The sequence below is a fragment of the Cyprinodon tularosa genome, unplaced genomic scaffold, assembly GCF_016077235.1.
Source record: "Cyprinodon tularosa strain WSP-4 unplaced genomic scaffold, ASM1607723v1 ctg73, whole genome shotgun sequence".
Lineage (NCBI taxonomy): Eukaryota > Metazoa > Chordata > Actinopteri > Cyprinodontiformes > Cyprinodontidae > Cyprinodon > Cyprinodon tularosa.
This window is the reverse complement of record NW_024039485.1, coordinates 1,155,591-1,181,809: the sequence shown is the minus strand read 5'-3', so window position 1 is coordinate 1,181,809 and position 26,219 is coordinate 1,155,591. Positions and strand designations below refer to the sequence as shown.

Below are 26,219 nucleotides of genomic sequence, written 5' to 3'. Positions count from 1 at the left end.
GTATGTCCTCGCTCTTTTTTTCAGCCTTTTTTGTTATAAACTGCCCAACAAAAACACGTTTTATAAGACTAGACATTTTAGTAAAGACAAATAAATAATAACTTGTTAATTATTCTAAACCTGTCTTTGTAAGTAAAAAGAAAAACAATTCATATAAGCTGAAACAAAGCAATGCGTTTAGCCTGCCTATAATTATACTATTAGCACTTAAGTCCTTTATTCTGCTGCAGTAACGTTGTGTTTTACAGTAGAGACAAACTGGTTTTATAGTCTAAGAGGGGGGAAAAAATCTGCGCAGGAAAACAAAAGCTGAATGGGAGGCATTATAAAAACGAAAAACACAGGAGAAAAGGAACTGACAAATACTGTGGGATACTCAGATGAATTGAGCAAAAATAAATTAGGAAAAAAAAGTAAACAATGCCAAAAAATTAAGTGTAGGCCTATCAGATAGATCAGGTGAAAGATAAATGAAGGAAACATCAGGCGTAACAAAGTTCACGTTTTATGGTGCAGATTTATTTCAGAGGCTATTTCTTACTATTGACTGGTAATTATAAAACACTGAAATACAAGGTTTATTCCTGTGTGTGACTTTTGTCAGTTTTTTATGAGTATTTATTTTGTGGGAACATCTTTCTAGTCAGTAATTTATTTTTATACTTTTTTCTCTCTAAACAGTGATAAGAACGTTTTGTATCATCTATTTTTATGTGAAGAGATTCGCTTTTAGCTGCAGTCCAGTGAGCAGGATCTCCTCTAATAAACAAAGGCGCAAAGCATTACTAAGTCAGCCACGTTTTTGTCTGAAGGGTCTAACACTGTTTTTGTGATTTCATATTGCAGCATATTAAACAACTTTTATATTACATATTTGTGAGCTTCTCAGTTTTGAAGGCTGTCCCCTTGGAATAGAAAAAAAAGATAACCTACATGTATAAATAACGAGTAGATGTGGTTGAGAAAAGAAAGGGGGAAATATGTTGACTTTAAAAACATCTAGAGTTGATCAAAATGACAAATCAGTTCCCCTTTCTACTTCCGTTTTAAGTAAATTTAGAACAGTGTATACATGTAAATAAATAAATAGGTAAAATAGACTATTTTCAACATTTTCGTAAGAGAAAGCGGTTGACCTTATAGCCATGTTAATGGAAGCGATGTTTGGAAGGGAGATGCAGTTACATCATTCACCAGTAGAGGGAGTAAAGACACAAAACAATATCAGCAAAGTCAGAGTGCCATTGTGACGTCAAGACTTATGGTTAAGCGCTAAAGATGCATTGTTTAAAAAAGGGTCATCTAATAAGAACATTATTTATTAAACATGAAACGTCCTCCGTGTAATTCTAATAGAAGAGCATTAAAATGCATTCTCATGGGATAAAGATCATCCTTATTTTAGATGACGTCACACATAAACGCTTAGTTTAACAGTGTCACCCCTCGATATAATTTTACATTGGCTGATGTTATCTTTATTCATGGTTTACATTTATTTTTGTTTTAAATAAGGCTGTGGATTAAATAATTAGTGTGTTTTTTTTCTATTAATTTTTATATAGAGATTCCCCCCACTTACAGGAAGCAGTTAAGAGATAAAACGAGCCAAATACTAACACATATTTTGTGTGTTAGACCAAAAAAAAAAAAAAAAAAAACGCAATTAAATAAGTATAATTAATAATATGGTTGCAAGCAAAGGAAAAATATCCGATGACAGACTAAGTTTACTTATAAAGCTTTATTTAGAGCTCCTTTCGTTCTGTTGTCATTTCTTCCTTTACTATTTTTACCCCTTTGAATCACTTTTATCTTCTTGGTTGTTTGGCAGATTTGATGGATCTTTAAGCTACAAAATATCAACTTATTCATATTTATTTAAATGTACTTTTATGTAATTTCAGAGGGCTGTGTCGCTTTTCCCCTGGTTAAAGTTTTACAATCAATACATTAGATGTTTTCCAATAAGGCTCGTTTGCCGGATTAAAAACACCTTTCTAAGAAAAAAAAAAAACAAACAAAAAAACAATATCGCTTAAGTAGATATTCTAAAAAAAATTCCCCCCATTTTTACTACACATTTTGTGAAAAACAGTGTGAATGTAAAAAAAAATGTATTTCTTAGACAAATAGGCCTACATTTGTGTAATAAAATGTATTTTTATTTTAATATTCTCATTTTAAATAGTGTGTTTTCCTTAGGAACGAGAGGAACTCACAATAATTAACAGAAAGATAAGCTTGAAAATAAAAATCAAACAAGTTTGAGTTCATATACTGTAACATTATTGATAACTACTGTAGACCAGTAATTCTTGCTCCTTTTGCCATTTCGCACCTTTGCTGCTCTGGAACTCTGTACAGTGGGCAACTCTTAACAAAGTCGGTGGAGTGTCGGCCCAGTGTTTAGGGCACAGAGCTGATAATCCTGAGGTTCTGGGTTCGAAACCCACTCCCATCCCCTTCCTGCTTTATGTAATGTCTGTGGCCATGCAACCATATTTCAACGCATTCTTCCCTAAAGCAAAGAGGAAAAGATCATTTAAAAATAAAAGCTGCAGAAACGTCGGGTACGAAGTGACAATTTGAGCAGCATCCAACAGAAGCAGCTATAGATTAAAGATCTGAAGAAGAAAAAAAAAAACTGCGCTTACAAAGAATCACCACAAGATGGCAGCACAGTGTCTCTGAAGCCACGACTGGGAGCTTACTGCAACCCATTTATTATTAGATTATAACAGTCATATTTTCATTTGGAACCAAAACTTCAATCATTTAATATGACAAAAAACAACAACAAAAAAAGAAAAGAAAAAAACGTGACAGCAGCTTTCAGTTTATTGTCAAAAAAGTTGACTTGTGAATAAAAGAAACAGGAAAATCACTTGGTTGCTCAGAAAATATTTACACTTTATGTGAGATTCACTCGTTTTATGTAAGCTACTGTTAATTTGAATGCTATATATATATATATATATATATATATATATATATATATATATATATATATATATATATATATATATATATATATATATATATATATATATATATATATATATATATATATATATATATTCTTTTTTTATATGAGGGCTAATTAAGTGGGCCTTTTTGTTTTAGACAACCTGATTGATAGATCCTTTAATCAACCGTGGCGCCACTGAGGGGTGCCGACAAAGTTGCCAGAGGCCTCCTTCACAGTTTATCTTTTGGAAACCAAATTGAAGACAGAACAGAATGAGTGAACAGTGGAAATATTAAATTATATATAAATAAATATTTAATAGGGATGTCCGTTCTTCAGTTTTATAATACGCCACCTCAATATCTCCTTAAACATTCCCAACAGTTTCATGGGTTGAAATCTTTAAAAAAAAAATCCTAATTCTATAACCAACCAAGTCTTGATAAAGTTTTATTTAATAAGTAACTGAGAATGAGCACATATCCTGAAAGAAGTGGGTTTTTAAGAAAAAATCAAATTTCACCAACAGGGATTGGAACCAAATATGCAATTGAAAAATCTTCGGACAGTCTGCTTTAGTCATTCCTCCCCACAGTCTTAAACCAAAACCTGTTACATTTATTATTCCATGCGCTCCTCATGGGGAAAAGAAAAATGCGCACAATTTTCCGCCGTTGAACCCCTTTAATGCAGATGATGAACACTGAGTCATTCCACACAAAATCGCCCCAAACTCTTATCACTTCCGACCTTCCACGAACAGGCCCCACGGAATGGTTCCAATTAAAACGAGGAAGGAGAAGTTATAGTTCAAACCAGAGCCGCTCTGGGGAGACTGTGTAACAGTTCATAAATGGAATAAATTATAGCACAGTTTTCTGTCTTTTTTTTTTCTTCTTTTTTCACCTCTGATGAAAACGCACCCGACTCCTGGGAATGTCTCCAGAGCTAAGTGGAGCTCTTGAACTTATTGACAACTTTTTTCTCCTTTACGCGCCTGTTCTGGAACCAAATCGTCACTTGTCTCTCTGTCAGGTTCGTCTGCGCGGATATTCGCCTCCTTTTGTCCTTGGTGATGAATTTGTTGGTGGCGTACTCCCTCTCCAGTTCTTTAAGTTGCACCTTAGTGTATGGTACGCGTTTCTTTCTTCCTCGGCGGACTGAATTGTCCACACCACCGGATAAAGAGTCTGGAAAGAAAAAAATCAGTATTAAAATCAGAAATAATTGCAGCAATACAAGTTATAATGAATGATTTTTGAATGAATCTTCACCTTGTAATGAGGATTTCCATAGAGAGTTTGCCTGCGTCTGTTCCTTGGTGCAGTAAACTTGTCCACTCCACCCGTTGGTGATGGTCCAGGGCTGATAGGGCTCCATGGGCAACAGAGACTCTCTTGGCTCCGATGGCGCACTGAGTGCAGGGACCACCGGCACATCCAGGTAGCTGGGCTGATAGGGGCTGGAGGAATAACCCTGGTAGAAGGCAAACTCCTTCGCCCGGGTGGAGAACTCCTCACCTGAAACTGAGGAGTCCGCGTATTTGTCTCCATAACCGGAGGGCTGAGAGCACGCCTTGACGCCGCCGTGTGACACTCTGCACGGGTAATAACCGCTGCCAAAGTATCCGTAGGGCAGAGAGGCGTTAGGTGAGCTTTGAGTTGCAGAGCAGGGGCTGCACTGTTTGCCAGATTCCCCCACGCTGGACACTGGCCCCTCGCTGGGAGCATAGGTGGTGCTGGGAGCCAGAGAGGTCGGATGCGCCAAAAGGTTCCTGCACTGGTTCGCTGCGAAGTTCCCACCGGTGAAACCTTCCATGTTCTTGCTTCTCTCCTCCTGTGCGCCGCCGTCGTAGAGGAACATGACTGGGTCGATCCAGGGCGAGCCGAGGAGTAACGAGGCGGTCATAGCATGTCCTACATGGGAGGAGAGGAGGTGAGAGGAGAGAAGAGGCTCTTTTTCACTAATCCCCTCGACTGAGTTGAGACAGAGACCCGGGGCTGAGTAACGATCCCAGCACAGCAGAGGGCTCCGGGATCGGGAGGTTATTGGCCAGGGTTAAACACGTGATATGCAAAGGAGATGATAAACGTCTCTGCATCTGATAATGCAGACAGGGCAGCATGTTTGCACAGACGTTGGCCTCTTCAGCATTATGCCAAGATGCAGTTTTTTTTTTTTTTGTTTGTGTTTTTGGACATCCTATCCTATAATTAAAACCAGTTTTTGAAATTCATTCTAACTGAAATGTTTTATGCTTGTTACTATATGATTACAATGATGCAGTTTATCATTATTGTGTCATAATTGAAAATAAAGCGTTTTTCGTAGAGATATAGTGCCATTACGCACGTCATTTAGTCCTAATATTGAGGGTAAATGTGCAATACGCTAAACTGTTTCAGATTACGTGTAGGATTATTTTTCGATTGGGTTAAATATGTACTTTATAGACATATCTGGTCAAACAAACACCTCGTTACGCAGAATTACGCACTGATAAGAAAGGTTTGCCATTTTCTTATATCAAGCAGCAAACAATGCACGTGATGTTATGGCTTTAGTTGTTTTTTACTGCATTAAATACATTTCAGTAGTTTTATAAATGTGTTTCAAGTACAGTTTTGCGTATTTCATTATTACTATTTTATTTGAGATTTAACAACATGTCAGGTTGTAGAAGCGAGATGTTAAACACCACTGCATGAGTGAGACATAAAAAAAACACTGCGGCACTAAATCTAAATAAAAATCAAAGGGTAAATAATATTTTATGCATCTTTTTGCAAAAACAATCTATTAAATGCAAACGTGTATTCTGCTGGACCATAGACAGAGAAAGTAACACTACTTGTATAGATTAAAAACGAATTAGTCTTTTTCTTACCTTCTCAGTGAATTCATTAACTAAATATTGATACAATTCTGGCACACATATTGTCTTTACTGCATTCATTAAAAGAAGATTGCAGTGCGTAATAAATTTAAACCATACAAAGCGAACTGTCATCTGATGATAAAATAGTCCAAATCATATATGCATTTAATAGTTCATGTAATGCCAATTTCTTACTAGTCATAAGAGATACCGGATATCTAATAGGGACTGGGTTTCAAAGAAGTCTATGCACAAAGGCTTTTTTTCTGTTTTGGATCTGATTACAGGCTCTCACACGACTTTTGATGCGTATTTATTACAATTATTGTAAGGGGGAGGGCCCAGAGCCTGTAGATTGTAGGCCTGCAGCAACAAAATCCTCATAAGAAACTGAAATATAAAAGGCTACTCTATTTTTTTTTTTTCTGTGAGATTGTAAGAGTGGAGGCAGGATGAGAGTGTAAACAAGTGACATGGTAGACCCCCCCATCCCCCCATCCCAGACTGGAGGCCAAGGTCAAGTTGAAAGTTGCAGTCCAGCCAGGGAGGAGAATTAAGTTGCAGATTACAGATTATTTAACTAATTTAATGCAAACTCTCCTCTTTTGGATTCATTAAGGGAACTGTGATAAAAACGCGCAAGTATAAAATGTGACTCAAATTGACTCCTGGATAATTGTAGTGATTTCTGTGACAGTTTTTTTTTTTTTTTCCCCATTTACGAATCTACCAAGTTAAAGAAATAAAAAAAGAAAGAAGACGACAGAAAAGAAAGGCTCCACGTGGAAAAGTGAGACAAAAGTGAAAAGATAATTTAGAGATGGATTAAAACCTGTCGACTTAAAAGTGGTTTTACGGCGCTTTCTTTTTCCAGGGAGCTCAAACGCAGGGCCAGATAAATGCGAGGAGCCATTTTTATTTGAATGGAGTTTTCCCACCTTTTGAGGCTGTAAATCTTTATAGCCTGAGTTCATAGCTTTCCGGCTGTAAGGCATAGCCTACATTTCAAGGAGAGCAAAAGGGATGTTTTTTATTTTATTTAAATTTTTTGTATCGATTTAGTTTTGAATAAAAAGAAAAGCGCCTTTTAATTCATTTAAACTTAAAAAGTGGTGCATGGGAGTTGTTCATTAAAGTTGTTAAGCAGCATTTATCTGAGATTAGTTTTTGTTGTTGTTGTTGCTGTTTTAAACGAAAATTTTATAGTTGATATCGAACAGAAATGGTTGCGCAAGGTTTGCATCGGCTCGAAGATTAATTGACTTTGGAGCCTTAATTCCATCTAAATCCATCAACATATGAGCACCGATAATATGAACGGTCTCATTTAAAACATTTTATCATCCCTGGTGGATATTTTGGAACAATTAAATGTAATACATCAATGGAAATATATGATGAAATGCATTAATTATTAAGGAGAAGTGTTTCTTTTTTTTTCCTTTTTTTTGTGAGCCACTGGTTTAGTCTCGTAGGTTTTCTTTTTAAGTAGATATTCACTGAAAACTGCAGTTGATTAAGGATACAGACAATAATGTAATTTAGTTATAAATGTTACCATAATTCACACAGTATGCATATTTTTATTGGAGTGATTAGGATTAAGCCTGTATATTTTTTCCCGTTTCCAGGGGGGGAAGATTAGATCATGATAAACATACAGATTTTGGAAGTAATAAAGAAAAATAAAATTAGATAAATGTATATTTCTAAACATCAAGAACTGCATAATCTGTGCTAAAAATACAAAGAGTTATGGTAAGCTTTTTGTTTTTTAACCTTTAAAAATATTTTCTGTGAAATGAACTTTACAGTCAAAGTCTAAACACGTGATATCAATTTACAACTTAAATTGCGTGTTTAGTTACAAATCATATAGCTAGACCAAGGCAAATGCAAACAGGGTGTTCATTTTGGGGCTTCAAGGCCATAGGAAGAGCCTCAACCTGCATGTTTGGTGTGAGCCTTAACAAGAAAAATAAAATAAAATAATATAATTTTTTTAATGAGATAGATATTTAAACGCTATTTCATTCTATGGACATTTCAATAGTATTTTTGCTGGATTCACATTTCCTGTACTGTAGACTAATCCAAAAAGAAATTCCAACTATGAAGATTTTTATGGAGTATTTCAGCTGCAGTTTCTTTTAGATGCCCCACACCAGCTCTTACACACATAGACACCTCCCTTTAAACATTTAGAGCAAAGACATTTTTGATTTGTTGATATATGATGCACATATGGACAGATACATAGAGGTTTCAGAGGTTACAACATCCTTGATCCTTGTTAAACAATTCATCTCAGGTTTTACTTTTCAACATGTTTTACTTTAACTGAAAACATACTCAGACACAGTTAGTAGACTTTCTGAAACCGTCAAGGAAATATCATGATGTCCCTAATTTATACACTGCTATTGTGTTAAGAACTGTAAACTAGAACTGGGCAAAAAAATTATGAATTAATTAAAGTCACCATCTAAAATCCACCTATAGGAACGTAAATGTCATTACGAAAAACAAAACGGCAATCGATTTCATATTATTTTGTCTTTAACAGAGCTCTGAAAAAAAATGCATTCCAATTTCTACAATGTTTTTAATACTTTAGTTTGTTTACAAGAACAATTCTGGGAGAGATTTGGACTTGCCTGCAAAACGTCAAAGGAAATGGTCCAACACATTAATCCTCTAAAGATCTACAGTGGTTGCAGCTTTACATAGAGAGCTGCAGGGCAAACTGGGGAAGCATTCTTCTGCCTAGTCGTTAAGCATATCGTTATACAATTTTCAAAAAGTCCAAACATTATCAGCAAAAGAAGAGTTTTTAAAGAAAAACTCAGTTATGCCACGGAGTGCAAAGGCTTACTATAAAATGAAGCTGCTAGGGCTTGACGTGCCATAGCGGCAGCAGATGAAGTGTGTGTCACAATCTGCTGGAGGCCTGAGACCAAAGTGCTGCTCTGTTTAAGCAGATGACAGCACAGCTCTTAGCCTGCAGTGCTTAATGGACTTTTTATGGATCCGTCTTGTGATCGCATGACCCATGGCATCTTGGCCTCTGTAGATCAGAAACATGCCGCAGTCCTCCTCTGGCCGACACGTGTTTTGTGTGTGCAATGCTACAATGCATGCAGCTATTTTTCCAGCTTTTAAACAATTGTATAAAAAGCTTCTATAATCACTCTTATTGTAGACAAACACGATTGAGGTACCTGTCTGAAGGAGTGTGGGGCAACATATTCACTATTAAAAATGTTCATCTTAAATGCAAACATTTAGGATAAAATACAGGCAATATGCATTTTTAGTAATAGTTCAGTCCCATTCTTTGCAATAATAAAAGTAATAAGTTCATTTAAAATGATTAATAAAATAGAAGTCCAATGTTTATTTTATTTGAAAAAAGAAAATCCTTATAAAAACTTTCCTTAATTCCAATATTTTCATTTAATGAGAAAAACAGGGAAAAAGGAGAAACATTTTTTGATACAAGCTCAAGGCTGAGTAATTTGTGTTTATTCTCCAAAAGGACAATACTTTCAAAAGTAACAAATCGAACGTGAACAGAAAAACCTAATGTTAAAACACGATAAATATGTAGCGACTAGAATCAAGCTGTAGTTGTTCAGCCTTCACAGAGTAATAAAGTAAAAAGTTTTCAGATGTTCCTTTGCATGGAAATGACAATTCACATGAGACCATAACAGAAAGGAGTGTCTCATACAAAAAAAGGCTTAATCATAGATGAAATTTAGCTCCCGACATTACAGAAGTGCTCAAGTTACCCATCGCTGTGCTGAGGCTCTCTAGAGCTTAATGTTTTCCTAACTTTGGGCCAAATAAAGTCTCTGTGTCAAAATACACCCTAACTACCTGCTAAGTTAGTGCTGTGCAGGGCGAGGCACATGGCAACGTTGTGGACGGGAAGGGGAAAGCTAATGCTACTGGCCCTCCTCCTCACGCAGGAACTGGAACACAGAGGAGAAGTCTTTATTGGCGTAACCGCGTGCACACATCATACGGTAGATCTGATGGGCTAAGGAGCCGAGCGGCACAGGAGTCCTGGTGTTGGTGGCCGTGTTCTGTGCCAAGCCCAAATCCTTAGAAAGAAAAAAAAGAAATGTAAACATACATGAGAAAAACCAATTGGACTTAAAACCTCATTCAGAAAATAAAACCACAAGCCGAAACAAACTGCACCATTCTTTCTGAGAGGACTAATGGCCAACATGAATATTTAAAGTGTTTTTCCAGAAATAAACGAAGTTAAATTCCTGATAGTGCTTTGAAAAAAACTAAATGAGACATTAACAAATGTTTTACTTTTATGCAAAAGTATTTTTTTTTGTAAATTGGTTTGGAAACGTACAGTGATACATTGGTTATTTTAATGCTGCAAGGTTGAGTTATGGGTTTGACCCACAGATAATAATTTTTAAAATCACACAAAGGCTTACAATCCTTATATGTAAAGTTTATGATAGCTATGATTATATAAATATAAAAAAAATAAGAGTTTGTTTTTATATACATATATGTTACCAGATTACCACCCCCCACCCCCCTTTCCTATTTGTGACAGTTTAGCATATAAACTGACCTTAGCCATCAGCTGTGTGCCAAAACCTCCCTGGTAGTTGTTTCCAGACGGCACTCCTTCCATCACCCCTGGCACAGGATTATAGGTGTCACTGGACCAACAGCGGCCTGAACTCATGTTTAATATTTTGGCCAAAAGTTTGGGATCTAGTCCAAGTCTATGGATGAAGAGTAATGGTATCAGTGAATCATGCTTAAGGTGCTTCAGATAATACTTTGAAATCATTTAAATGTTGTAATTTATTCCTACCTGATCCCCAAGTTCATCGTCTCTGAGGTCCCAATCATTCCTATGGCCAAAAGCATGTTGTTGCAAATTTTTGCAGCCTGTAATCATATGAGCATTTCAATGAATAAAAAAAAAACAGTTTATTGGTATTTATAAAAACTGAATTCCTATTCGATAAAGATATTTTTTTGTTTGTTATCGAAAAACTGTTTAAAAAACATAAAACTTTGTGAAGGTGAACAAAAACCTGAAATGTAATCCCACCTGTCCCGTTCCAACTTGACCGCAGTAAACCACATTAGCTCCCATGCAGCTGAGAAGCTCTTTGGCTGCAGTGAATTCCTCCTCCACTCCACCAACCATGAAAGTCAGTTTACCTGAACTGGCAGCCCCCACACCTAAAGAAGAAAATCAAAGTATGTTAGCACATATTGCTATAACAATTGAGCTCATTGTAGGAAATGTCTAATAGATCATTTAGTCTGATATGGGGTTTATTTATACACTTTTTTTATTTTATTTACGAGACTCTTAGACCAGACCAAACCGTACCAGAGAGCTCAATATCTCTTCTTAACTGCTTAGACTCATTTTATACAATTCGAACCAGCTGAAGGTAAAGACACAATTTTAGTAACACACAAGAAAAAAAAAAGAGAAAAATATCAAAACAATTGTTTGCAGAATGTAATAACCCTCTATAAAAAAAGCCAACAAATTAAAACCATACAGACAAAACACCGAGGGTAATGTCATTTTGAGCAAAATTCATAACATGTGCCCAGAAAAGACATGCTATAAATTGATAGTGTGTACATAAACAGATTTTTTTATTTTATTTTAAATGGTTAAAGCTGAAATTTAAAAAAGCATTCAGAAAAAGTGTCAAAGTATTGCTTTTATTAAAATAAATAAGTAGTACTACAGTTCTAGTGCTAAAAAAATGACCCTTATCTCCTATAATAATAGCCTTCAGTTTAATGGAGAAAACTAAAGGTCAGTTATTTTGACTTAGAAGCACAGATTGTTATAGAAGTATTAAACTGAAAAGACTGTGATCTAAATTCTAATTTAAGAATATCTTTGATGTAAAAATAAGTTTCATGGAAAATGTAAAACAACCAAGGGTAACAGGATTGTTTTAAATATTCACCTACAGTCATTAGGATATGAGCCGACAGCCCTGTTTTTCTCTGTATAATATAAGATGTTTGAGTATTCAGGTAGAAGTTTACTGGCCGAACAGATATGCTAACTCTGGTAGCTTGTTGCTATTTTGTATCTATACATCAGTTCACTACACATGGCCTGACAGGCTGTGTGCTATGCTACTGCAAATATTTAAACCCAGTTTATCTTTTTGAAACATGGATAAAGGGCCTAGAAGTTTCCCTCATTTGGTCACTATACACATCTGACAGCTTACAGCAACATGTGAGGGAGAAGGACTATTCATATTTCCAATTAAAGCAGAGAAAAGTTAGACATGCAAGTAAAAACTTATTAAAAAAAAGGAGCTGAAAGAGGAGGAGCAGTACGTTGTAAAATATAAATGCTCTTGATAACCTTCTAAAATGATGGAGACCAGTCAATGCCTTGTTAGAATCCATTTGTATGTTTGGGAAATAACTGAACACTTGATGTAATTATGCATGCTCGCATGTCAAAACACAAAACCACAGTCTGGCGCATGAAAAGAAAATTTGACTTCATCTGTTCTCACGCTGTTTTTAGCCTCCATTTAGATGTGGGAACAGCTGTTTCTGGTTCAGGTTCATACAGGGTTAAAATCTTGACACCCTACAATCACCAGGTGCAAAACATATGGGTGCCAAAGAGTTAGCCAGCACAGTCTTATTATTAATCCTTACATTTACAGGAAGCCAGTGGAGAAGTGCCAAGGTAGGTGTTAAAAGTTTCCCCTTCCCTAATCCTCACACAAAGACAGCTCCAAGCATTTTGCATTAATGGAGAGAAACAATGAGCTAAGTGTTACTGAAAGCAGCCCAGATACAAAGTAAATGATCGACTACAGCTTCAGGTTTTATCCTCAACATCTACCATAAAAAAGAACCACCAGAGTCAAAACATCTACAAATGAGAGTTTAATTTATATCAGAGGGACAGATGAAAAGCCTTTGGGACATTCCATACAATAAACATAGCAGGGGTGAAAAATATGCTAAAAAACAAATAATTGTATGAGAGACACACTACAATTAATCAGAATAAACAGGATTACAGATGTGACAAACTTCCACAGGATAATTCTGGGAGAACAGTTCAAATCTATAAAAGTGGGGAAACAAGAAAATGTCGGAGCGACAGCGTACCTCTCAAGTCATATATATCTTTAAAAATATTCAATAAAGAAATGTGTCTTAGGTAAAGTGTAGTTAGAAACATTGGAGCAGCAGTTAATGCAGCACTAAGTACTTTAAAGGGTTACACCGTTTTTTTTATACATTGAGCCCTTGATTTTACGTTATTACATCATGTTCTATTCACTCATATGAGTTTTGTGTCATTTGGAGCCGTTCTAAAGATATTCCGTTATGTTATATCCAAGTAACGTCCTCCTATGGGCAACGACTTGAAAGAACAAACTAAACTGTTCATAGTTTATTATTTATGGTACGCCAGTAATCATAACATGTAGGCAAATCACTGTCCCCCAGACATCCGCTGTTATATTTTTATATATATATATTTTTTTTTTTAAACAAAGCGGCGTGTGTATGACGTCAATAGTGCCGGACTGGAGTAGTGACAGGCAGCCCGAGCCACAGGCGGCTACGCTCTTCCCCTTCTATTCGTTCGGCTAGCTAATCTAGCTAATCTGAATCGTTCAATTCAATTTCGAGAGCGAGATCATCTGTGGTAGTAGCACTACACATCTTCCAGGCATGCGAGTAAAACTAGCAGCAGTTCAGCGGACAGGATGAATGAATTTTAGCTGGCGTGCGCGGATGACGTCATACACACGCCGCTTTTAAAAAAAATATATATAAATATAAAAAAATATAACTGCGGATGTCTGGGGGAAGACGTTACTTGGATATAACCTAACGGAATATCTTCAGAACGGCTCCAAATGACGCAAATTGCACACAAATTGCATTTAGCTACCTTTGCATTGGCAAAAAAGCTAGGTCTGACCCAAAGCTGGCAAGCTGCGTGGCCTCTGTCCCCTGCAGCTGCATGTTTTGTGACGCCACCACACTGGGTCAATGTTGATGTCACCAGTGTGACAGAACCCAGGAATGTAAACAATGGAAAGCAACATGGAAGGAAGCCAGGGCGTAGTAAGTTTGCCTTGTTTTTCGTCTCTTTTTTCCTTCCAAATTAGAGTCCTGCACGGGTCGAGTTTTACCAAGCCGCACCCGCCCGAACCCGTTAGGATGACTACCGAACCCAACCCGTCACCCGCGGATATCTTCAATTCAAATCCGAACCCGACCCGTTGATATTTAACCCGCAACCCGACCCGTTAACACATCAAGTAATAGGCTATAGTACGCTGCGTTGCAGAACAGCACCATTAACACTGCAGCAGACGTGTATGCACTGACTGTGGCCTTTTTGGAGGGAAGCCCACACTGCCGGCAGGGCTTTAAGCTACAACAAGGGTGACCCCAGACAGTGCCTGATTAATATAACATTTCTGATGTCCATAACAATAGACACGCATAAAAAATTTTTTTTTAAAAATCACCAACTACCCGCCCGCACAAAAAAATATCCGCCCGACCCGTTTATTTTTATTTATGTATTTTTCACCCGCAAAAGAGCATTTTAGTGGGTGACCCGTCAGGGACCCGCGGGTACCCGACCCGTTGCAGGACTCTATTCCAAATCCCTCCTTCTAGTGCTGTTCCATGTTTATCGAAAGTAAGCAGTGTTAGTCGGATGTGACTAGCACGATGTTGTGACATCCGTTTATTGTGCTAAATTAGCGGTTCTAACGTACCCCCTGTAAAGGAGCTAAGACATTTAAAGGTGATTTTAATCCAGGATACTTGTCAAGTCGTTTGACCTGGGTCAACACGGATCACTGAGCTGTTCCCACTGTCACTAAAAGCTAACCCTAACCCTGTGGCAGTCCGTTTTTGCTTTAGGACGAAAAGCTTTGTGCTAGCCCAATGTAAGGCAATTGACATCAACAACCACTAACCCCTTAGGGAGCTACTCTCGGGTTCTCATTATGTGGTGGGTTAGGTCCTGCTTAAACTTTATTTTATGGTGAGTTCAGATCAATAGTGTTTTGGGCTTCAAAGCATCTGATTTAGATGCAGTCTATGTTGGACAGTGTCCATCATCATCGAGAGGTCCTGCGTTGTCTCAGGAACGGCGCATCCTGGCATTCCAGTGTCTGAGCAGAGGAGTTCAGAAATCAGAATCTGTGCAGATTGATGCAGATCCTCAACCAGTTAGAAAAGCTAATCCAGGAATTTTCTGGGAGAAAGACCCTACACGCAAGCAGTGATCGCTTTTGCAGAGCTGTCATCATAGAAAAAATAAATATTGAAGGGGTTAAACTCCAAAGGTTTTAAAGAGCCAGGAGAATGGATATTTCTTTTACACAGAAAAACAAAAAAGAAGAGTGTTCTCATTATAATTACTCCACTAAAACATTTGCTTATTGATCTGTGGTGAAACAGTTGATAAATACTTGCATATACTATAAATGTTCAAACCTGCCAGTGAGAAATATTCTAAATTCTGGAACTTGGGGATTTTACTACAAATCTAAAAAAAAAAAGCTGCTATGAAAGGAAGATATAAAACACACTGACTGGGATTTCCTTAACTCTGTACCAAAGTCTTTGTTGCCGATTACAGGTTCAAGATGTCTCCCGTTTGAAGAAACTGGTCGTATGCATATCGTTGGATGTGATGTTGGCCCAGTTTTTTAACACATTAAGTCTCATATCCCGAAGGATCTGAATTATCATCCAACTGAAACATCTACCCTTGTTTAATTTCTATCGCTCTCGTAAATGACAGTAGTTTTAAAAAAGTATCTTGTATGTTTTTCTATTCATCCTTTGTGCAGTTCCATTAACTCTGTCAATGATGTATGGTTAAAAAATTAAAAACAGCCCAAAACATGATAATCTGACCTCCATACCACATTGTTGGTGTTTTTGGGTCATTTGCAGTGCAAACATAGTGTATGTTGTAGGGTGCAAATAGTTCAGTTCTTGCACTCAGTTCTGTTGATTCTTCTCTATATAATCTTGCGGACAGCATCTTTTTATGGCTTTTCTAATGTGTAATGACAAGCCCTTCATTTCCAAACTATATCTCCACCTGATAGAAATTTACATTAAGGGGTGTGATTTCTTTTGTTATGGACTTTCAATATCTTGCACCTCCCTTTTTCATGTGTTTAATATTTAACCGTTTTAAAAAAATGTTCTTAAACAATTAATGGGAATTTAAGGTTTGACATGTTTGCACATGTTGACATACTGTATGAGTATTTCACGCCAAAGCAAACAGTTAAATAATTTACACATTTTCAATAGCGTTTTAGCGTTGTCATGCTCTTATACTCTATTAGTTCTTTTCATTGAGTGTTTTATGTCTGTTGGAAGACTAGCTTTTATTTTTGATTTATCTTAGTATGTACAGCCCTTTTGACAAACTAGCTGTTTTTAAATTAACATTGTGAATAAATTGGGTTTGGGAAACTTTAGTTTACCAGCTATAACAGAAAAGATATCACTACTAAACATAAAAAAAAAAAAAAAAACATATTTAAGACACATTTATTCTAATGCTTAAGCCTTAACCCCTACCTCTGTACTCCTTTGTTTAAACATTTTTATTGGGGAGCTAAAGCCTTGAAATTAATGCAAGTATGTAAGCATGACATACAGTTTACTTTCCAGTGGTTAAAATACCGCCACCACAAACCAACATTTGCAGGAAAAACGGCAATCCTTGTAGGCCATCAGGAAGAATATAAATTTTTACTAATCTTTAGGGGCCCGACTGTAAAATGGACTCAACCTCAACTGAACATAAAGAGACTACTTTGACACAGATTAAACTACAGTCGTGGGAACAGGAGTTTTATGTCGGGTCATAAACATTTTGTGGTGTCTACCAGGCTATAAGATGATTTAAATGTTTAGAAATGAAACCAGATCCCTGACTATCATTCACCGCTAATATTTAATGAACAAAAATGAGGCTAAAAGCTACAAACCATGATTAAGTAGCACACATGATAAGTTAGAGAAACAAAAACTTTGGTTCACTGTGGTTTGCAAGTATTTGTTTATTGATATTACTTTTAAAATCTTTCAAGAATTTCATGATCTGTTTTATTTTAGGAATTACAAGAGCTTGATGTTTTGGATCATTGCTGAATGATCAACTTTGGACCAAACTTCAGCTGTAAAAAAGATGTGAACAAAGTTTGCGGATGAATTACTTACTGCAGGGATCAAATAATCAGTGGGTGTAAAACATACAGGAGATCAACTGGTACAGATTTTTTAAGGCTTGTGCTGATTATTCGACATCAGCCTAAACCTGATATTTGCTGCCAATATCTCCCAATATCATCCCATTCTTGGAGCCAACATTGCTTTTTCTTCCTCCATTTTAATTATAAAAATGGCATAATGATAACAAATGTTGCACAAGTCTCAATTTAAACAAAAATAAATATTTATGAAGAAAATAAAAGTGAAAAAAAGTGAAAAGAAAAGCATGTCCATGATCTCAAGGTATGGCTGCTGAATGCACTAGTTGAACCGGCCAACGCATGCAAAATCAGACGATACCAATAACATCAGCCAAATTTACCAGCTGGTGGAAATATCCATCTATGTCAGAGGCCACGTGTTAGCAATCAAGATCCAGACCCACCTGCTGGCTAATACGGACCCCACCTGATTTAAAACTTTAATAAATTACCACATGTTGCCTGACGACAGTGTCTAAACGTCACTTGCGCCGTTTCACCCGTTACCCCGAAATCCCTCAACCTCCATCACCGCTCCGCAGCGCTCCAGACTAGAGATGTCCCGATCCAGGTTTTTGCACTTCCGATCCGATACCGATATTGTTTTTGGACTTCCGATCCGATACCGATACTGGCCGATACCAGCCTATCCGAGCATGTATTTGAGTTTAAGTTAAAGTATTTAGCCTTAGTTGTAAGACTCATGTTGAAAAGGGTTTTAGTACTCTTGATAACATCTAGCCAGCTAAATTAGGTGAGATTGAATAAAATACAATGCTTGGTAACAACAAACTTTCCTGTTTATTAAGAGATAAACACAAACTGGACAAAATTATGAATAGCAATCTGAAATTGCACAGTGAACAGTAAAACCGTAAACAGTTAAAGGTGCAAGTATTACTGTAAGTTTTAATAAAAATGCAAAACAGGGAAACACTGGCGCAAAATAGTGGAATGGATCGTTTCAATCGGCGAAACTGGAAAATATGGACCGGATTTTTTTTTTTTAACTGGATCGGCAGTCTGGATCGGCATTTTACTTGCTTTGCCGATATGCATTTTTTTGCCAATATCGGCGTCCCGATCCGATCCACGTATCGGATTGGGACAAGCCTACTCCAGACCTCCTTCGCAAAGCAAAGCCTACAACCTCTGCTGTTCCTCCCGTATTGCTGTGCTCAGACTTATCCTCGGAGCTTTAGGAGAGCATGCGCGATATTATCATTAAATCCGTAGGAGCAAAACATGCAGAAATGAACGCTTCATTTAATATCCCCATCAGCATCCAGCATATGTGCGGTTTCTGATGGAGATGAGAAATCTGCTTCCTGGTGTGTTGAAGTACCAATAATTTGCATCCAATCTTTTGAATAAACAGTGTTAGTTTTTTTTAAATATATATGAATTATGCTCTAATTTGTAGTTACCGATATGTTGTTACTATATTTTAATTTGACAAACCAGATCTTCTCGCCGTTCTTTTTCCCTTTTGGTGCGATTGCATGTTGACCTGGCCAGACCGGAGCGGAGCCTGCACATTTAGAGTAAGGTAGCCTCAACCTGCTGCTGTGAAGCAGGATATTCCACCATGAACATAATCAAAAATAAATATGGATCCAGGCTCAAAATGAGCACTTTGATATGTGCTTGAGAATGGCTTTGTCTCCATTCAAACCCAGGTTTAAAGCCTTGCGGGTCAGCCTAAAGCCCACTGCTCTCATTAAGCCAGAAAAAAGAAAAATAAACAGTCAGTTCAGGTGTTTTAAAAAAATATGTAAATCAGGAAATTGTTTGTTGTTCTCTACTTTAAAAAACACTTTAGATTTTAAAATGGAAACATTTTTTTTTCTTTTATTATTTTTTTTTATTTAAAAATTCAATGCATAAACACCTCATTTTATTTCAGGGTTAAAATCTGTTAAAAGTAACAGATAATTAAAAATGTCTCCAGACCTTTACTGGTTGTTGATTGTCTTTATTCGGACCCCGCTGAGTTTTACTTGGTTACCCCTGATCTATGCGTTACTGACAGCTGGGGTCCGTTTCATGAAGCAGGGTTACCAAAAGCTCCAAGTTGTCTAAACCTGAAAACAGGGAAACTGACTTTTCCAGTTCACAAAGAGTTTCCTCAACCTCTGTTTCAGTCACCGTAGTAACATTCTCCTCAGTGCTATGCTGGTCGGTAGCAGGTTTTCTTCAGTAAACTCGGAGTGTCCGCTGTCTCTGCTCTCATTACAGCCAATCACACCATTTTATATCCTGATTTAGTCTGATTTTTGTGCCTTAAAGCTACAGTGTGTAATTTTCAGCGACATCTAACGTCCAGACTGCAGAACGCAGCAACATGAACATCTCCCCCCCACCGCTTCTCCCTCCCAACAGTACGGCGAGCATACGGGACAAAATGTCTTCCACGACGTCCGCATCACCTACCTTCTCAAGTGATGAGGTTTGTTTACATAGATAATTTTACAGATAGTATTTCATTAGTCTGTGTAGGGTATAGATTTCATGTAGACTTAAGATAATAAATATACCCGTTATTTTTTCTACATCGTTGTGACGTTTTGGTGAGCTGCTTTGCATGGTGATATAAACAGACGAAGTAATTGTAGTCATTAGTTTAACAGCGAGATTGTGTTCGCTGGAAGGATATATATTCCCCGTTTACAGAGTCCAAGTCTTGTTTGTGGCACGGGGGTTACAAGGCGAGGAAGAGGAAGAGGGCGAGGAAGAGGGCAGAGAGGCCGGGGTGGGCGTGCAGCCAGGGCCAGGCGAGGGAGAAGTGCCAGCGGGGTGACTAGAGCAGAGGAGGAAAGGCTTGAAGATCTCCAAAGGAGCCGTAGAGAAGTAACTGAGGTATATATCCAGAAAATTATTTTACAGAAAATTACTGAATCATTACCTGTGAAACGTCAGAGACGTTGCTGAATAAGTATACTGGAGAGTAACAGCATCATCAAGCAGCATGTTATTGTTCTCGCAATCGCTAGTTTTTTGGCTCTGCGCTGCCGTAGCGCAAAGATGTCTGCCTCCAAGGCTGCGAGACCCGCTCCTATGTAATTATAAATAACGAATTCTAAGGCAACGCAATTATTAAGGTTAAGAGGCTGAGCTCGTAGATGATGATAAATAACATAGTTATGTATAATATATTACATTTCTGACTTATATCCCTGTAATTATTACACACTGTAGCTTTAAAAAAATATATATATTATTATTATCAAAATTATTTACATTTATACATTAGACACCAAACACTGCATGTCCGTTTGACGAGGATCTTAATAAGAAATGATCTTTACTTTTTCACAAAGAATTAAATATTAATAGGGAGTGGATTCTACAACTCAGTTGACGGGGCATGAGATTACTTTATGTTTAATACGAGAAAGATGCGGATCATTTTATTTTAATTTTGTTATATTTACAGTACATGAAGAACTACTATAATTATTTTCAGATTACACATAAATAGATTCGAAATTTCAGCTAGTAAGTCTGTTTTTTTTTTCCCCAGAAAGGGGGATAATGGTTGAAGCTCTGTGTCGACCTGCAAAGTTCAGATTTTCTAACTCTAGTTTCTACCAATTTAGACAAATTTCAGATACTTGGAAAGATTAAAACCTACTGCAGGAACTCTCCATGCCTTGAGATGCGCATCCACCATAGACTCTGCATGAAAATCAGATGGACAGTAACGTTGTGGCCAGAGGGCTCAGATGCTATGCTCCAGGACCGATTCAGGAATACAGATTGGAATACTTTACACCACTCAGACTTGGATCAGTATGCCTCATCTGTACTGGACCACCTCTCCACCACCATAGATGGGGTCACTACTCACAAACGCATCACCAGGTAGCCCAACCAGAAGCCCTGAGTTAACCGGGATGTTTGCCTTCAGATCAGGGGATGCACAGGCCTACAGTGCAGCCACGGCTGAGCTGAAGACGGGCGTGAAGAAGGTCAAACACCACTATGAAAGGAAGGTGGAGGATCGCTTCTCCAATTCCAACCCCCGGTGTATGTGGCAAGTTCTTCACACTTTCACAGACTACAGAAACACCAACACCTCCCCCGACTCCTCTGATGTCTCCTTCCTCAACGAGCTTAACAACTTTGTTGCTCTTTTTGAGAGAGGGAACACTACAGCCGCAACCAAGGCAGCCAGCCATTACCCCAGACCACCAGCCACTGACTCTCCTCTCCACTGATGTAGGAGAGGTCCTGAGCAGGATTAAAGCCTACAAGACTGCGGGTCATGATGGCATCCGAGAACGTGTCCTTAAGAGTGCACTCTGGGGAGCCGGCAGAAGTGCTGGCCCACGCTGTGGTAACGACCTGCTTCAAATCCACCTCCATCGTCCCGATCCCCAAGAACTCCAACCCACACGGACTCAATGACTACCATCCGGTAGCCCACACCGCCATCATGACAAAGTGTTTTGAGCGCTCTACATTGGACCACCACCAATTTGCAAACAGGCTGAACAGGAACACAGAGGATGCGGCCTCCATAGCTCTGCACGCTGTCCTTTCACTCATGGACAATAAGAACACTTACCCCAGAATGCTGTTCATAGACTTTAGTTCAGCATTTAACACTGCCATCACATCAAAACTTATTACCAAACTCCCAGACCTCTGCATCAGTCCACTCGTGTAACTGGTTGCTCCACTTCCTGATCAGCCGTCCCCAACATTTCCAACTGGACAACAACTTCTCATCCACCATCACCATAAACACCAGAGTGCCACAAGGCTGCATGATGGGTCCCAACCTCTATTACCTCCTCACCCACGACTGCAGACCTGTCCTGGCTCCAACACCATCATCAAGATTGCAGAAGACACCATGGTAATCGGCCTCATTAGAGACAACGATGCCTACAGAGAGGCGGTGGACCATCTGGCTGAATGGTGCGACACAAACAACCTGCAACTGAACACCAAAAAGACCAAGGAGCTCGTCGTGGACTTCAGGAGGAATGCTGACCCACATCCATCCATCCACATCAAGGGAGTTCCTGGGAGTTCACATCTCCGACGACCTGACCTGGACAACCAGCTGCTCCAAACTCATTAAGAAGACGCACCAACGCCTCTTCTTCACAAGGACCCAGAGGAAGAACCACCTGTCCTCAGAGATCCTCACGAACTTCTACCACTGCACCATCAAGAGCATCCTTACTGACTCTAACACAGTTTGGTATGGAAACTACTCTGCCTCAGATCGCAAGGTGTTGCAGAAGGTGGTGAAAACAGGCAAGCGCATTGCTGGGGCACCGCTCCCTGCCATCAAGGACATCGACAGGAAGCTGTGTCTGAAAAGGGCCGGGATAATCACAAGAGACTCATACACCCTTTACACTCCTGCCCCCTGGGAGGCTTTGCAGTAGTCTACGGACTAGAACCACCAGGCACTTGAACAGCTTCTTCCCCACGGCTCTCATACTACTGAACACTTCCTGACACTAACTATAAGGACTATACACCCCCCCCATTTATATCCAATACATACATAGTCTCTGTGCACATGTAAATAAATATTTACATTCTGAATAGCACTTCTGGATAGAAGCAAACCACATTTCTTTGCGTCGTACTTGTGACAGTGTAATGACAATAAAGTTTAAAGTGGGTATTGATAAAAAAATCAATTCAGCCACAATTCAAAAAAATCAATCGGTAACTATCAGAACTTTGACGAATTACTAAGTTCATTCACTCAAACACCTGATATGACACTGTGGAGCACATCTGAGGCATTACAATCTACAGAAAGTGGTATAATATACTACAACATAAAATAATCATAGCAGTGGTATCGCAGTTACTGTGACAATAGATGTTCAAGACCCAAGTTCATTCATGGCCATTTGTAAAATCCAGACAAGGTTGGGTAATTGAAGAGCCATGTACTTACACTGGTGCTGCTTTATTTTTGTCTTTACAATATGTTCTATTTTACATAATATTTTTCAATGTTATGCAGTTTGTTTAGCTAGTAATAACTAATCAACTCTCCTTTAATTATCAATAAACATTAGGCAAATTATGATACAAAAACACTATTTCAATAAAAAAAAAAAAGCTTTATGTAGCTCCACATTTAAAAATATGGTTTGAATATCAAAATAAATATAAATATACTCAAATAGAAATGTTTATCCGAGAGGATAGCTTGTTATTTTTCAGTAAAAGTAATAGACAATGCAACTGATTATAATGTACCTCCTGATACAGGTGCATCCATAAAAACTGCCCCCAACTTCTCAGCAGCAGCCGCCATCTCTTTAGAAACTGATGGATCAATAGTGCTGGAGTCAATCAGCAGTGAGCCTTTCTTAACTTTTCTGTTGGGGGTACAAAAAAACAAAAAACACACTGATTTTAGATTAATCACTTATAAGATTAACAGATTTAAATGCATGTCTAAAAAGAATTGGTTTACTTGAGAATGCCGTTGGGTCCTGTGTAAACATCAATGACATTAGGACTAGAGGGAAGCATTGTAATAATACGATCTGCCTTGTCTGCAACCTCTGCAGGATTATCCACAATCTGCAAAAAAATAAATAAATCCATAATTCAAATGTATTTTTTTCTAAAATGAATTAAAACATTGAGTATTTTTAAAGATACAAATGTGAGTATATACACTCAGCATTCACTACCTGAGCACCCAGCTCTTGCACCTCTTTACAAGACTCTGGGAATACATCTGTTGCAATGACTGGGTATCCATGCTTCAGCAGATTCTTTGCCATTGGATTTCCCATATTTCCAAGTCCAACAAACCCCACTTGTGTCTTTGAGGCCATAGACCTTCTGCAAACTGGAAAAACAGGACAAAATTGATGAATTTTAGGATGCATGAAATTCCGCATATGTGCCAATTTGCAGACTGACCATTTCAAACCAGACCCATAGAGCAATCCCTTAGCACTCCTCTGACATGTATACTGGATTTTATACTGGCGGATTTGAATTAAAATATAGTTTATTCGTTGTATTTGGGCTATCTACTTAAAAAACAACCACTTGCATTTAAAATACAAATCATAACATGTTATAATGTTTATAATTTTACTAAACAGGACTTATTACAAACAAATAACCTTGAAACTTGATCTGTATTTTATTAAAAAACAAAATCATATCATAATTGGTCTATCAGACATTAGGTATTTTTTGTTTATGTTTTTTTTAGTAGATAAAAGGATACGAATTTTAAATAGGAAAGAAAATTCAATCAAAACAGGGAAACTTTGTAATAATGTATAAAAAGTTTAGAGGTTTCTTTGTGTCTGGGGTCGTATTTTCTTAGAAATTATAGAAGAGAAGGACACATGATGAAATGTAGCCGATAAGCTTTAGAATCCAAGACACGCTAAAAGTAAATAAGCACATTTCAAGCTCATAGGTAAACAGGAACCTGAACCCAGCAATTAAATGGTGAAATAAAGCCTATGGGTCAACAGCTACAACAATTCCAGCTTAAAATAGCTATAACTTTTCTTAAAACATTTCAAGGTAAAATGGTTTTGCGTAGCAAATATCCTTCCTTTCACTGCTCTGTTTAGTTTTTTGCGTTTGTTTTAGATGCAAAGACCAACACAATGTGAACGAAGTTATTCTCCTTACCGTACGCAAAGTCAACATGTTTACGGCACCTTCCTACTAGGCACAGGGACCCTCTCAACACAGCGGCCATGCTTCTTTCCTCTTGACCTTCCGGAGGACGCATGCGTAGCAGCACGTATATGAGTGACAGCTAACTCATCTAATCAGATCACAGCGCCACGCAGCACGACGCTACAGTTTCAGCCAATGAGCTGAAGGGGTGTTTTAGGGTGGGCTACAGAAACAATTGTTCTATGCTGCTCACCAGTTGCATAGAAACATTGCTTTATTTGGTTAAATATAGCCTCCAGCTCTTCTTGTTTTGAGAATGTGAGGTATTTAGAATGTCTAATGCATGTTTAAAATGTAATCCAAAGTAACCATACCTAGATGTTTTTTGTAGTTGTTTATAAGAATAAGTTAGGGTAAACACCTTAATATGAAAACACACTCTTGCAAAGTATCACACCATTGAATTTTTTCTCATTTTGACACAGGACAAAATACAATAAGGCATACCAAAAAAGTAAAAAAAAAACAATCCACTGGACTTTGTTTCCAAGTTTGAAGACGCTTTGATTCCCATCCAGGAAGCTTTTTCAAAAAAGTAAAATTGGAACATTGGTGCATTTGTGGAATTTTGAAATGACTATGAACTGGTTGTCTGAGAATCTTCACTAGCAAAGAAAGGTATAATGACGAAGTGAAATGAACATGTTTGCATGTTTCTAAAGATAATTTTACTATCACATATAAGAATAGAGAAGTGTTATTAATTAGTTATTTTCTCTGACCTTTTTTTACTGCTAATGATTTTACGGTTAATTATTTGATAAACACAAATAGTCAAAGAGAATAAAAATTAATACATAAAACGATAAAATGATTGTAAAACTACGATAAAATCATTTACAACAAAAAGAAAGGAAAGTTGGACTGCAGACTTAATTGACAATGTTTAGCTAGCAAAGTCAAAGGCCACTCTAAATAATTACATTCTAAGCAAGGTAATGTTTCACCAAAGTCCCCGTTTCTGGAAATGTGTTCAAGATTTGTGGAGCAAAATAACTAAAAGCTGCTTCTCTATATTTGGTCTTGGTTCTAGTTACACAGATTAGATTAAAACAAGGAGATGTGAAAGGGATGGGATAGATGTGAGGCTGATAAACTTACAACAAGCCTGTAATGTAAAACTGTGAGTCGTATGCATAATTTTAGTAACTTATGTTGGTTATGATAATCTGAGTTAAGATGTGATCAAATTTTATTGAACTGAAGAAAAAAAGAGAAGTAATGTTTTTTAAACAAAGGCGGGGCAATACAAAGGCGGGGCAATACAAATTTGACACACAGCATCGATGACTTCAGCTAAAACCACCGATAAGGCAAAAAATGTGTAGTGACACCTTTAGACCATAAT

General features: G+C 37.7%; 2 protein-coding genes across 2 annotated transcripts; both read right to left on the bottom strand.

Moving 5' to 3' along the window:
• Nucleotides 1–3,405: 3,405 nt before the first annotated feature.
• hoxa13b (homeobox A13b) lies at nucleotides 3,406–4,987 on the bottom strand. Its single transcript, XM_038269425.1, has 2 exons — nucleotides 4,246–4,987; nucleotides 3,406–4,161 (listed from the first exon to the last, which is right to left on the bottom strand). Exons 1-2 carry the CDS (start codon nucleotides 4,877–4,879, stop codon nucleotides 3,920–3,922), a joined length of 876 nt encoding a protein of 291 aa, XP_038125353.1. The 5' UTR covers nucleotides 4,880–4,987; the 3' UTR covers nucleotides 3,406–3,919.
• Nucleotides 4,988–9,286: 4,299 nt separating this feature from the next.
• Nucleotides 9,287–24,949, bottom strand: hibadhb (3-hydroxyisobutyrate dehydrogenase b). The gene is made up of 8 exons (XM_038269572.1): nucleotides 24,821–24,949; nucleotides 23,851–24,011; nucleotides 23,628–23,737; nucleotides 23,408–23,529; nucleotides 10,951–11,084; nucleotides 10,708–10,784; nucleotides 10,459–10,615; nucleotides 9,287–9,958 (listed from the first exon to the last, which is right to left on the bottom strand). Exons 1-8 carry the CDS (start codon nucleotides 24,921–24,923, stop codon nucleotides 9,800–9,802), a joined length of 1,023 nt encoding a protein of 340 aa, XP_038125500.1. The 5' UTR covers nucleotides 24,924–24,949; the 3' UTR covers nucleotides 9,287–9,799.
• Nucleotides 24,950–26,219: the final 1,270 nt, after the last annotated feature.

Coding starts and splice junctions, on each gene's coding strand:
- hibadhb (XM_038269572.1), bottom strand. CDS start 24,923: ATGCGTCCTCCGGAAGGTCAAGAGGAAAGAAGCATGGCCGCTGTGTTG. Junction 11,085..23,407: donor GGATGCACCTGTATCAGGAG/GTACATTATAAT, acceptor TTTCTTCTTTAG/GTGTGGGGGCTGCCAGTTCA. Junction 9,959..10,458: donor GCACACAGCTGATGGCTAAG/GTCAGTTTATAT, acceptor TTTCTTTCTAAG/GATTTGGGCTTGGCACAGAA.
- hoxa13b (XM_038269425.1), bottom strand. CDS start 4,879: ATGACCGCCTCGTTACTCCTCGGCTCGCCCTGGATCGACCCAGTCATG. Junction 4,162..4,245: donor ATGGAAATCCTCATTACAAG/GTGAAGATTCAT, acceptor TTTTCTTTCCAG/ACTCTTTATCCGGTGGTGTG.